Below are 14,205 nucleotides of genomic sequence, written 5' to 3'. Positions count from 1 at the left end.
CACTGGTCACCAAACTCAAATCAAGAGCATTTTCTCCAAAGGTAAAGCACAGTGTGATGATGACAAAACAATCCTGTGGAATTTCACATTAAATATAGGCACACTTGCATGCAAGTAAAGGACATACATGTAGCACATATTATGACTGTAGTTACTGAGTGCAATCAAGGTATAGTATCCAAATGGGTCTCCTATCTGTCAGTCTTCACTGATAGGCCTAGGCTACAAATAGACCGAGTGTTTCAATTTGACAGTTAATAGCCTAAATCTGCACCAGTACTTTTGTTTAACTCACACGTCTTTATTCCTAAAATAGGCCTACTGTTAAATTCTGCTATCAACTCAAGAACAGAAAGACCAAACGTGACCGAGTATTTGATGATGTCAAGCCTTTACAATCTAGTAAATTTCACTGTTAGCCTTAATCACCTTTTCTTTATCCCTGTTGCATTCACTTGGTTTATCTTAGCTGGCAAATGATTTAAAAAAAATGCTACATGGTGTTTTTTCTTTCTTTCTCACAAACGATTCACTTCTTGAAGAACCTAATTAGCTTGTTAGGTCCGTGTCCAACTCCGCCCAAGATTTACCCTCCACCTCAGTGGCAGGACCATGTACAGTAGTTAACCCACAAAAGGCTAAAGAGGGGTGGTGAAAGGGTGCCCCACTTCTGAAGCACAATACATAATGACACAATGACACACAATACACATGACATACATAACTGCCGATGACACATAAAAGCCTGGATAATTATGGGTTATCACAAATGCAGTAACATAAAAGTTCAGAGGGCAAATAAATCCATAATGGGATTATTGCTAATCTTGACCCACAGTTTTAATCTAAGTTTAGCCATGGAACCACAGCATGAATATCGCATTATTCCATTATCATAATCATGTATCAGTCACAAATAGCTTTCCGTTGACAGCTTTCCTACAGCTGGCTGGACTTTAACTCTTTGCCTGTAGCTGAGTATTGTATCACATTATAACGATCCATTTATAGATTACCGACTATCAAAACAAATCTCAAAACAAATCCCCCACACACACTGCTGTCTGCAGCTCATGGCTGTCTGTCCTGATAAATATAACTTATAGAGATTGTTTGTGCTGACCACAACCTCTCAGAAGTCAAGGAATTAGAATTATATTTAAAAAATGAACAACTTTATTTAAACAAGAAATGTATTCAACAATACAGATACTCATCTTGAATTAAACATCCTTTAGGGTTTTCCTTATTTTGTTTCCATCCTAATCCAACCAGTTCCATACTATCCACGACTGCTACTTTATACTGTATATATTTGTATTTAAAATATAAAGATATAAAATCTTATGAAACAGAACAGAAGTGTGGAGCCACTCTAATTTCAGGGAATGAGGCAAACGGTCGAACCCCTGCCGGTCATAATCAAAACGGCTTATGGCTTCTAAAGTGGTACGCAACTTTCTGAAATTGACTGTAAGGCTAATCATGACCTGAAGACTGTCAGGAAGCAAATCAAACAAATGACTGTACAAGCGTTCAAAATAAAGGTTGTGTGGTTCTCTCTCCATATCATGTCATGTAAATACTGGTGTGCTGGTATATAAATCTCTTTTTTGTATGGGGTGCCACTCATTCTCAACTCACCATTCCACCAAAACAAAATACACGTATGGTTATGAACAAAAGTTAGGGTTTTACAGTTCCAATCATATACATGTATAAATGGAGATATTTGTTCATATATTCTTGTCCAATGGAAGCAATGATTTATTTGTGTCCATACCTCGTCAAGCGCCCTCCTGTCCGCTACCCTGCTTTTCCATTGCGTCTCATTTAATTTATCTAACCCTAATTAGATAAGATGCAATTTTGTATTTGTATGCGTGTCCATCTTAACCTTATTCTAACATCTATTTAGGTACAGTGCAGAATTCCGTACACATATACAGATTTGGTTCACGGTAACAGGATAGTGCATATGTCACAAATTTATTGCAAATGGTTTTAGAACTAACCTAATTTGTCAGCCAAAGGATTTGGTTTGTATAGCACCAGCCATCTCCACCTCAGTTATAAAATAATTGCAAGCTAATACCATGGCGATGAGTTGAATTAAGAGTATGAGAGATAATAATGTAGTAATAATGTATATTGTGTGATGTGCAGCTTTGGACAAAGGAATCAGCAACCTTACTTAAAGTTAAGCTCATGTTTACTTAAAACCTATTAGTATAGTTTATAAAAGATAAGGCTGGATATGGCTACCAAAAATCCAATGAGATAGCAATGTGGCTAACATGTGACTGAAGTATAGGAACACTAGCGATGCATGGACACAACAGAGAAACCCAAGTTTACTTACTTCCTATTGGACTCTTTTGTTTCCTCACAGCACAAAACACCAACATATCTGAAACCTAACCTCTAGTAAAAGCCAACTGTGCCAGGATAGTGAGCTTGGAACATTATGCAGCGATACACTTAAACATTTTCAGATGTAGCATTGGCCTTGCAAAATTAATATATGTACAAAAAGAAAAAAATCTAAATGAAACAAACAGAGCCCCAATGTATAACAGCAGATCCATTAAACTGTGAGATGGTCTACTTTAGAACGGATTCAGCTCGAACATGATATTGGGAAAAGTGAGGAGGTGCAGCTGTATAAGTTGGAAGGGTGGAGAAGAGGAACATTCTTCACCCTTTTAGAAGAGGCCTCCGGTCTGTTGCTGAAAAACATCAATTGTGTCTTCATCCTCCATTTCCAGCTGCCAAGAAAACATTGATTCAGTTTTTATGTTTTATGTTGCAAAAAATCTGCTTTAACTCCTGCGAGTCAAATCCTCACTTCTACTTTCACTTTGCGAATGAGTTGGTTTACCAGGCCACCTTTTACAATGAGTTTACTGAGCATCTTAAATGTTGTGATATACTATACAAACAGGACAAAGGATCAATACTCTCTGTGCATCTACCCCACTTAAAATTGTGATTAGGGGTTGAGTATTGCTCAAACTGTATGATTTCCGATTCTGAATCTGCTTATCAATTCCAGTTCCTATCAATTCCTTATTTGGATTTCAAAAGGTTAAAAAAATAGTTTAGATAAAAGATGAATGTCTTTATTCTATATTACAGGAGAAGTCTATGTTCTAAGCCCTAATTGAACATTCAAAAATGTAATATTTATTTACAGTTTGAGGGATTGCAATAATAATATTATATGTACATCTTCCCTGGCTTGTATTGCTTTTTTTTTTACTTCTGAATCTTGCCTGTGTAACTGCCTATAGGCTATTCTCTGTTGATGTTCATGCATACCTTAGTGTGTGTTGATTTAGCCTAGCCTAGCGTAACTAGACTCGTGGGGGTTTGCTACATTTAATACACACAAGTGTATTACACTAGCATGACGTAGTCATACTAAATTCTAGTCAGAATATGAGTATGATACTGCTCCATTGGGACGTAATTATGGGGCGTGTTTCAACCGATACAGGGGGGGGGGGGGGGATTCCTCTGCACTTAATTGGATAGACCTAACCAATCAGAGCAACAAAATAGCTTACCGTGAGGTGTAGGAAGAAAACACACAAACCATCCTTCTTCTCCACAAATGCCTTAACATTGTTTTCTGGTCTTTTGTAAAAGTTAGTGCCGTCAATAACTCCTATAGCCTACAACACTCATTAGCGAAATCTAAGAGATACGTAGTAGGGTAGGCTATTAGGAAAAACTGATAGCCTATATCCCCTCCGGTTTGAAAAATAATTCTGTTGAACACTGATATGCTACAAACATGTTAAACAGCTGGGAAATCAGAGATTTCAAACTAACGAGGGAACATGTCACAATGCAACAGTGCTGTTTTTTGATGAAAGTGAAACCACGAGTTTTCCCACATCTCAACTTTGGCCAAAGTTTTCAGAAATAATCGTTTTCAGTGATAAAACCTCATTATATAATATTATGCATTTTCCATATGGGGTTTTAAAAGCCATGTCTCCTTCTAGCCACAGTGTTTTTGTTTAACACTTAAACCTAATCTAAGCGTGCTCAGATGACATGATAGACCAGGCGCTGTTGCTCACCTGTCCATCATCGTAAAGCCCGATTTGATTGGTTCGCCCATCTAGGGCGAGCATACTTGCTCCACAATGGAGCAATGCCAGACCGAACTTCCCGATCTCAAATGTTGTGGGCAGGACTAAGTTCGGACTGGCACCCAGGCTAGTATTACACCCTTGATATTTGAATTGAAAAGACCCCCCCCCCTCCCCCAATTGCCATAGTGTAATTCGAACTCTGCTCAAGATAAGACTAAATTACACAGGATGGTTTAAGTGACCTGTGTGTGGGCAAGTCAGACTGAGACGGGTCATTGGATTCAGAGTGGTAGAGAAAATTGAGTGGGGACACTCCCCTAAGAGACCATGGAAAAAGATGGAGGCGCTTTTCCATGCCAGTTGCTGGATTATGGGAGTTTTGGAACTGTAAACGGCCAATCACTTGGTCAGTAGTCAATGAGTTACTAGATTACGCCCTCCAGCATCCAGAAGTACATCCCACCCGCCTGCGATACAGCAATTCAACACTTGTTTTGGAACTTTTGTTCATGTGGCAGCGACATCAAAGAGTGCCGCAACTCTCTCTTTCTATGGCTCTGATTGGATTTAATTACCTGTGAAGGCGTGTCTGTCTCATTTATGGGCTGTCCATCAAACCGGAATCGAATTTGCCTCATAGTCAGACCCTGAAATGACAAACCTACATTTACATTTATATTTGCAAATATATTTATAACTTTATATTTGCAGCATATTCAAATGCTTAGCTATTGATGTCATGCACCAGGTGACAGGGTTGTTATTTTTATTTTGTCTTCCTTGACTATTTGATTTACAAACAATTAAGCACAACCATTACCACAAGTTCACATAGGCCTACTTCACTGCTGCTGCACCAACTTCCACCCTGAGAATTTGACTTTATTTGCACCTCACCTGTCTTTCACAGTATGCCTTCATCAGTTTACTGAGTGGTGTGTGTCTCTTGATTTTGAACTGCACTACTGAGCCATCCTGTCCAGCCACTTTGAGATTGATGTGTTCATTATTTTCCGTCTTCACTCCCTCCTGCGAAATACAAGCATATGCATACGATTCAACCGGGTCACCTGAATCTTTTTTTTCAATAGCACATTCGTACACAGCCCACTTCCCTATGTGACTTAAAGTTCAGGCACGCACAAATAAACCCTCTCTAAACAAAATATGATTAACATAACGTTAAAGTTCTAAAAGTTCATATCTGAGTGAGGGAGACTGAGACTCAGTTAGGCTACATGATTTTAAGAAAGCACTGTTGCATAATGTAACTGTTCCACATGTTCCATAACATTAACCCGTGCTTGTAAGTCAAATATCGTTCTGGGCAACTTCTTAATACGAACACCTAACAATGTTACTCGAGATAACAAAATTATCAAGACACCTTCAATTTACCAATGATTATGACTACTAGTACAGCATAGAATCGGATAGTGAAGCACTCATGTTGGTCAATGCTACACTATTGGCTGGCTGAATTAAATTTAGCCAGAAAACTGGTTAGCTCTGTCAGCCAAAATCTTAAACCACTAGGCTACATGAGGTGAAAGTTAACAGGCGATGAACTAACATCCTATAGAAAGTGATTTTGGAATATTATGTATTTGCACTCGTGCATATATCGTTCATAGATAAAGATATATTTCTAGAGCTATTCAATTAGCTTGTTTCCTACAACAGAAAAGCTAAAATGCTAACTGCGCGCCTTTGCAAGCGCGTTCACGTTTCTTCCGGTGTTTCCAAAGGAGTAGTTGCAGTATTTATCCACTAAGGGGAATATCTCCCCTCCCCCCCAAAGACCTGTCAGAAGTTTAATTTTATTTCATTCATATTGCATTTAATGAGTAAAAGTTGAGCAGCAAGAAATCTTAAAATTCACTCACCTTGGGCTTTTCGTCGGCCATGGTAGCTAATTGTATTTGGGCTTCTCTTACCCTGCTGCTACACAAAGAGTCAACGTGCGCGCGCGTACGCCCCCCCCCCCCCCCATTTAAAGCCGATCTTACGTGCGCGTTCACGAGGGAACGCGCATTTTCACCCAAACATAATTTTTGTCTAAAATCAATACGGCATTCCATCCAATTTAGCTCCATTCTCACTAATGGAGACTAGCTGCCATCACTCCAGTGAATTCCCATGTTGAAATGTTTTAAAACAGCCAATGAGTTGTTTTGTTGTCTTTTCATGAAGATCTGTGATGTCACTTAGGAGGTGTGGTTTGGTCGCGCTATTCACGTGAACGCGCACAACAATCCATGTTTTATGAATAACATGTCATTGCAAAAATCTGTTCAACATGGCAATATTTGTTTCTTATTAGCCTAAGTAGCTCATGTAACATTGTCACATATAGAAGCATGTTAACTAAATGTTAATGTTAACACATTGTTAATCAAAATGAAGCTAGTCACAGGTAACACCATGCCTTCTTGCTACTGTAGCCATCTTGTTTATGACCTGGCTAAGTATAATTCAAGTTAAGAATTCATCTGTGGGATGTTATTAAGGTATGAAATACACAACTAATGTTTCATTTAAGATAGTTCCCATTAAAGCACACTTTACAATATGAGTTAGTTAACATCCACATGCATGTCAAGTTAATATAAACATTTTAGGATAAAGGATATTCACCCCAATTCATCTACTTTACTTATCTTTAGTGCGTTGTTAAAGGTGTAACTGGAAGCCTATGAATGGTAGCCTAATGGAAATTATTCTGTTAACTAGTTATCAGTGATCATAGTGAAAAGTGTTTTTCCCCCCTCATTGTCGGTTGTGATCATTTCTACCACATATTATTTTTAATCTTCATTTAAATATTATACATAATTTGATCAGTGATAGGGCGAGATATTTTTAAGAAAATGTTGCATTCCATTTTGATCAGGCGCTAAGATGCACTACTTGAGGTCCTTGTAGTTGAGGCGGCTAGTTCGTGCACAGTGAAGGCAGTGAATGCAGTGAACTTGACATAATTCTTGGCCATTCGCATTACAAGAGATCTCATCTCGCAAATATTTTTAAAACAATATTGACTAAATGGAGGAGGTAGATGTAGAGCCAACAATTACTGTAAGTACTAGATCTAAGATCAACGTTCTTCTATCCATAAATGCTCCTTCCCCTAACGTGCTGCTAACTAAACGTCAATGTTAGCCTGTCTGTCTATCACCGCTTACTTTCCAAGATACAGCTAAAATGTAATTTATCGTTCTTGTGTTGCCTATAATGGGTAACTATATCTAAAAGAACAAGATGATGGCCGCAGAATTGACGTGAACTTATTTATTTAACGTTAGTTACGTATCTGTAAGTAACAGTTAACGTTAGTTAACGTTAACTCGTTCATATTTGTTGAATGAAAATGTCGCATATTCAGCCATTTTAGAAAAGTATTGTGTACTTATCCTGTTGCAGCTGGTGCACATGTGAAAACAAACATATTTTTGCAGTTTATCCCAGGAATAAACTCAAAAGAAAAACACATTGGCTTCGTATGGGGACCCGGAGACATCCTAGTTTATGAGACAAGTCACAAAGCCGCAGGTGAGTCAGATATTGAGAACCCCGTGTAGACCGTGTTCTCAAGCTCTGTAACGTTTTCGGATTAAATACATTGTACTGAATATATAACAGGTAAACAACCAGTGGGACCGAGCTGTCCAGACGTACAGGTAGTGAGGAAAGATGAAGACATATATTCTCCAATTTTGCGCAAGCTCTTCAATGAGTCCCATCACATCTTTGTTGGACTTCAGAATATCAGAGATGATTTGCCAAGCAAAAACAAAAAGCCACAGTAAGGCCAATATATTGTTTACTTCTATATAGATTCTTCTTTATATATTATTCCCATTGTTTACAAGTTGGGGTAATTGTAATTCATTTTCTGTACTTTTAATCATCCTCCTGCAGATTTGTGAGTATCAGCAAAAACTACAGGTCTGTTATAAGAGCGTGCATGGAAGAGCTCCAACAAATTGCAGGTATCTCTTCCTAGTAGTGCTCTAGTATATGGGCCCCACTTCAGAGCCTCTAAATATAAGGACTTTGACTTTACCATTTGTTTCCTTATTTGGGGAAAAATGACATTTCTTTGTCTCACTTTCCTCTCCAGTGTCAACTCGAGATCCTGCACTAGCAGCACAGTATGGCAACCAGGTATAGAACTGATTGTCTTGAAAAGCACCGTATGCATATGGTCATACCTGAGCGGTACACTTTCTCTACATACATTACATTACACACATTTCTATACAAATCTATTTACAAAAACCCTTCCTTTCATTGCAGGTGTCTATTCTTCTGGCTGTGGAGCTCATCTGGAACCTCTGTGAGGTGCTCTTCATTGATGCTGCTCCAGGTAGAGTTTGTGCCTTTCTCCCCTGGTGTAGTGACACGTAACACAAACTGCTCTAGCAGGAATGGGGTGGGTTTGCTGGGCAGTTAGTCAGTGCCTGGGCAGGAGTGTTTTAATGGAGCTTTTGCAAGTTTCCTGGCAAAAACCTTTACTGAACAAATGTTTTTTTTTTTGCACTTTAAAACTTGCTGTAGTAAAGAGAATGTGAACTATTTGCTGGGTTGAGCTGATATTATTGAAAGTCCCATTCTGAATCCTAGCTGCTGCATCTCTGTTTTTCTTCAGCTGGCTCCTTGCTGCTTCATCTGTTGGACTGGGTACGGCTCCACAAAGCAGAGGTGGATGAAAAGGCTCAGGACGTCCTGCGTTGTGAGAGTCCCACACGCCACCAGTTTTTCTGGGATGTGGTATGTATGTGGCTCTCCTGCTCCTCATCCTGCCTAAGCCACGTCTGTAGTCTGTAGTCTGATGCCTGTGTGGTGGCACGTGGGTGTCTCACTGTCTCTGTCTCTAACCCCTGCCAGGTGATCAGTTTTGTGCTGCAGGGGAGGATGGAGGAGGCTCGGTCTATGCTAGCTAAACAGGCTGTGCTGCAGCCTGCTGCGCAGACCACATTCAAGCGCATGGACAGCCTACTTCAGAAGATGCCAATTTACAATGTAAGCACCAATCTTAAGCTCTGCTTTTCTTAGCTAGCTGGATATTGCAGCCATTGCCATTTTGCCAGGGAAATGTGTGATGTGACGGTAATAAAAAGTTTATTTTTATTGCGACACCATTGAAAAAAGATTTACAAGGAGGCAAGAGAATAGATATAGAGATTGCTTAGATATTTAGGAGATTGTCTATCAAGAGAGGTGACTGTTGTTATGAATATGGTAGCAGCTTTTAATCAATTAAACTCTCGTGGAAGGCCAGACTATTATTAATATTGTTGGTTAGTTTATGGATCATAGTCTTGATAAGTTAACCTAATGTAATTGTAGATTCAAAACGTTAATTGTAATAGTTTGCAACTATAATGGATTTGGTGAATGATCTTTAGTTGGAAGACCTGTCAATGTACCTTGTGACGTTCAAGTGACATGGATATCAGAACATCAAAATAGGATAACTAGGCCCTTGTTTAACAAACTCATTTGTTTCTAGGTCAATCGAGCTTGGCACATTGCAAGGAAACAAGTATCTTAGATCACTAATGTTGTAGTGGCTTGTTCTTGCACAAATGTTCTATACTGTATGTATATGCCCCCTTTCCTCTGCAGCCAAGCAGCACACAGACGCTGACCGAGTTTGAGGTGAAGTGGAGACAATGGCATGAGGAGTGTGACGCCAGCCTTCAGGACAACTCCTTCGCCAGCAACCCACACCTGGAGACCATCTGTAAGGTGAGGGTGGTCAAGATTTGTGTTCTTAGTGTATCAGGTCATGTCTATCATTAGGTCAACCACTACAACCAGACAGTAAAGTACAGTTCATAAATGTATGATGCTGTGTGTGTGCAAACTGCTTCCTCAGATCCTGCTGGGTGACGATGACACGCTTCTGGAGCACAAGGAGCTGCTGAGCACCTGGTATCACTATGTGGTGACCAGACTACTCTATACTCACCCCACAGTCAAGCCCATCGACCTACACTACTACGCACAGGTGCGTACCCCCTCACTAAATCTCAGGGAGAACACTGTCCCATGTGTTTTGAGTTTCCGAAGAGCTTTATATATGTGAGCATGAGAGAGAGAGAGAGAGAGATTCAGCATTTTGTGTTTTACAGATGTGCATGGACAGGTTCCTGGACTCCCAAAGTCCCCCTGAGCCCTTGGACAGCATTCTTCTCGCAGCTTTTGAATTTGACATTCACCAAGTCATAAAAGACTGCAGGTGGGCCCTCACGTACTGTATAACTAACACTGAACACAACTTGGATTTGGAATATTCACAGGTCATTAAATAAACTGCCAAATCCCCTCAAAGGCATGCCATTGTTTTGAAAGAAATGCTACACTGTAACTGCTGTTTGTTCTCTTTCCTGGATAAAAGACATTAGTTTATATATCTCAATATTTCTCTGTGTATTTGTTTTCAGCATTGCTCTCAACAACTGGTGGTTTGTTGCCCACTTAACTGATCTGTTGCATCACTGCAAGCTGCTGCAGTCCCATAATCTTCAGTAGGTTTTTCTGTTACCTAGTCAGTCACACACTTCAAATAAATAGCAGCGCTTCATCCAACACAGTTCCTCACGACTGATGTCCCTCCCCTGTGTGTTCTGTGGTGTCTTTAGCTTTGGCTCAAACCTGCGGGAGTTCCTGCTTCTGGAGTACGCCTCGGGTCTGTTCACACATCACAGGTGGGCGTCCTTTGCTTTTTGCAGTCTGAGCAAGCTCAGCATTTGGGCACAGATCAGCATATTTAGATTTTCATGTCTAAAAGGTTATGAGTACAGTCCGTTGAAGCACGTCCCTGGAGAATGGGATGTGTTTGGGGGAAGGGAGAGTCATTTCAAGTCTGATCTTTAGAGGCCATTCAGGTCATGTTGTAATACCAGTGTAAGCATGAGGCTGAATGATGTTCTTTGCCTGGACCAGTCTGTGGCAGTTGGCAGTGGACTACTTTGACCACTGCCAGGGTTTCGGGCGGGTGTACCTGGAGCTGCTGATCGAGCGCGTGCCCCTGGACACGGAGCGGAAGGCCCTGAAGGTGCTGCGCATCTGTGAGAAGAGGCAGATGAACGAACAGGGTAAACCTCTGCTGGCGCACCCATTACACACAGCTTCACCCACACATATCCCCCATATAGAGATTTTCTCAAAGCGTAGAGTGGAAATTCTTTTGTTTACTCCTCTACTAGCTACAAAACTTGCTGCCTTAAAGCGCTCGTCATTATATCTTTTCTCTTCTACTCCAACAGTTTATAATAGTGTTCATAAAGTTTATGAGTCCCTGAAGCAGAGTCCTGCACGGGTCCATTTTTAAAAATCCGCACCCACCCGTACCCGTCATGTTTAAAACCGCATCCGACCCGTTATCCGACACCAGAGCTAGTTAAATTCCGTATCCGACCCGACCCGCATTAAATAAAACCGACACCCGTACGCGACTTACGACGTTTAAGGAACTAATTACACAACCATTAACACTGCAGATCCAACTTCAGCTGAAGTTGACAGGCCTATCCTACATGATGAAAAGTAGCCTAGGCTACCACAATACAACACTCAGAGTGATCACATTTCTTCAAGCAGATGCGGCTACAAGGCTATCGCCACGCAAATGCCTAATTTAGGATTTAAACACCGCCCTGCACACACATCATTAAAGTTAGATTAACTGCAGTCAGGTGGTAGCCTAGGCTAGCCTACATTAAATGAAGGAATGGGTCGGTCATAGCCTACACCGGATTATGCATTAGCCTATGAAACTTTATGCAACTATCGGCAAATATAAATATTATTTGAGTGCAAGATTGGATGGGAAAAAATGTGGCCTACCTTTTCCCACGCATAGGAGAAATCTGGCTCGCTTACAGGGATGGCAATAGATCTCACAATCTAAGCGATATTGGAAAATAAACGAGCATGCTCTCTCCACCATGACAAAATGTCAAAAGAGTCATCTTTAGGTGTTTTTAATGAATGTAAGCAGCCACTTAGTTCTGAAAGACTACAGGCAGATCAGACTAAAAGTGTGCATGTGATTTTTAAAAGTGAAAGTATAGGTGCCTAGAGAGTTTTGGGAAGGCACGTAGGTTACACACGAAATATGCATTTCAAATGCTTTTATCAACTTGAATTGCAGGCATATTATTTAGGATGTGTTACTAACATATTGTTACGCATACGCACGTGATGTTTATGAAAGGCTCATTCCGATTTAGACCCGTGTCCCCCCCGTGTTCGACCCGACCCGCACCCGACACAGTAGAATATTTTTCACCCGTTTCATCAAAATGTGCAGGTCACCCGTCGGGTACCCCAACCCGTGCAGGACTCTGCCTGAAAGAAGCCCATATGCTACTATGTAATATATGATAGCATATACAATGGGTTTCTATACATGTAATACATACATGTAAAAGATGTGTTTTATTCCAAGTTGTATTCTGGTTGTTGTACAGTGCGCAGCATCTGTAAGATCATGGCCAAGCGGGCGCTCCGGAACAACCGGCTGGGCTCTGCCCTCTCCTGGACCATCCGGGCCAAAGATGCTGCTTTCGCCACGCTCATTTCAGAAAGGTAAAAACACCCCACCACCATTTACTCTTGTTGTGTACATTATAACATGCACGGTCAGGAATCTGAATACCCTGATGGTGCTTCACTCCCTCAGGTTCCTTCAGGACTATTGCTCCCGCGGAACCTTCTCTGACCTGGACCTGATTGACAACCTGGGGCCAGCCATGCTACTGAGCGACAGACTCACCTTCCTTGGTAGGCACTGGGACATAGTGGGACATCCAGAATGGCAAACCAGTGCATATATGCATTTTTTGATTATGCTCTATTAATAAATCCATCTTTAGTGACATTTGCGCACTGACATCTGGAGACCACAACTAAACTGTAGTGCACCCGAATACCCGGTTTCACATAGGGTATCCTTAAAATGCCTCACCTGAACATGTGGTGCTTTGCCGGAACGTTTAGGTAAATACCGGGAGTTCCACAGGCTGTATGGAGAGAAGCGCTTCACGGAGGCTGCCAAGCTCCTGCTGTCCCTCATGACTGCTAAGATTGCCCCTCATAGCTTCTGGATGACCCTGCTTATCGACGCACTGCCACTGCTTGAACAGAAAGAGGTATGTATATACATCTAATCTGCTCTCTTGCTGTGACTGTCGTGGTAATTCTCTTTCAGCCATCGGCTATATCCCAAAAGGTTGCGCCTTGTGTTCTCCTTCAGAGAACCAGGGTCATGTTCATAACCAGAATGTTCTTCTGACCTTCCCATGTTTTTTTTTTTTTTTATGGCACAGGTGATCTTCTCAGTGGATCAAACACATGAGCTGATGTTCTGCTTGGAGGAGCTGACCTCTGGAAAGGCCCCACCCAACCCTGACCGACCCATGCAGGTGTGTAGGCCATCCTCGGGCAGGCTCCTGATCATGTTTCACAAGTGCCACACGAATAATAAAGGCCTTCATGTCAATTAATTTACAGGGGCTGAAACTAAAAACAGCCTGTCTCAGTAATGGCTAACTAGGTAACACTTCATGCACACATACATAATTTCCTAGAAATTGAAATAGAGTTAGGTGGTGAGCTATTTCAGGTGGAGGTTGATTGTGTTTAAGCCGGTGAGGAACTGACTGATTGATCGATTGACTATTCGCAGGCGTTACAACTCCAACCCCCCATATTTTACACCTACTGTATGGTGTACATTCATGTTCTCACCTCCCCAAGAGTCTCCACTTGAATATAAGAATAAAGGCTGTTTCTAGTAATTAAGGACATGCAGTAGTCTAACCTACATGGCTCTTAAAATGTCTCTCCAGGAGGAAGACCTTGAGACCACAAAGATCGAGCTCCTCAGACTGGCGTTGGCTCGGAACCTCGCCATGGCGATTGTGAAGGAGGGCACCGTGGAAGCTTGATGTGCTGGAGTTGAGGCTTAACTGTGTTTATTATTTGTATGTTTGCCATTTTGTACTGTGTGTGTGTGTGTGTATATATATAATAAGGGCTGAATCCTTGATAATAAAATGTACCTAGTTTGTACACATTTGTAAGA

General features: G+C 41.0%; 2 protein-coding genes across 2 annotated transcripts; one reads left to right on the top strand and one right to left on the bottom strand.

The window, feature by feature from the left end:
- Window positions 1–1,153: 1,153 nt before the first annotated feature.
- LOC143101895 (small ubiquitin-related modifier 2) lies at window positions 1,154–6,082 on the bottom strand. Its single transcript, XM_076265181.1, has 4 exons — window positions 5,993–6,082; window positions 5,004–5,135; window positions 4,682–4,753; window positions 1,154–2,768 (listed from the first exon to the last, which is right to left on the bottom strand). The coding sequence occupies exons 1-4, from the start codon at window positions 6,011–6,013 to the stop codon at window positions 2,706–2,708; spliced, it is 288 nt and encodes a 95-aa protein (XP_076121296.1). The 5' UTR covers window positions 6,014–6,082; the 3' UTR covers window positions 1,154–2,705.
- A 954-nt stretch (window positions 6,083–7,036) lies between these two features.
- nup85 (nucleoporin 85) lies at window positions 7,037–14,205 on the top strand. The gene is made up of 19 exons (XM_076265180.1): window positions 7,037–7,184; window positions 7,565–7,658; window positions 7,749–7,911; window positions 8,028–8,098; window positions 8,230–8,273; window positions 8,406–8,475; window positions 8,758–8,879; window positions 8,997–9,131; window positions 9,738–9,860; window positions 9,991–10,122; window positions 10,247–10,353; window positions 10,559–10,642; window positions 10,757–10,822; window positions 11,061–11,212; window positions 12,590–12,707; window positions 12,802–12,902; window positions 13,119–13,270; window positions 13,448–13,543; window positions 13,970–14,205. The coding sequence occupies exons 1-19, from the start codon at window positions 7,152–7,154 to the stop codon at window positions 14,066–14,068; spliced, it is 1,962 nt and encodes a 653-aa protein (XP_076121295.1). The 5' UTR covers window positions 7,037–7,151; the 3' UTR covers window positions 14,069–14,205.

The sequence above is a fragment of the Alosa pseudoharengus genome, unplaced genomic scaffold, assembly GCF_046254945.1.
Source record: "Alosa pseudoharengus isolate Yale_2024_CS ecotype anadromous, Long Island Sound unplaced genomic scaffold, YU_APseudo_1.1 YU_APseudo_1.1_scf_4, whole genome shotgun sequence".
NCBI classification, from domain to species: Eukaryota; Metazoa; Chordata; class Actinopteri; order Clupeiformes; family Clupeidae; genus Alosa; species Alosa pseudoharengus.
Note: the sequence above shows the minus strand (reverse complement) of the source record. Positions and strands in the feature narration are given on the sequence as shown.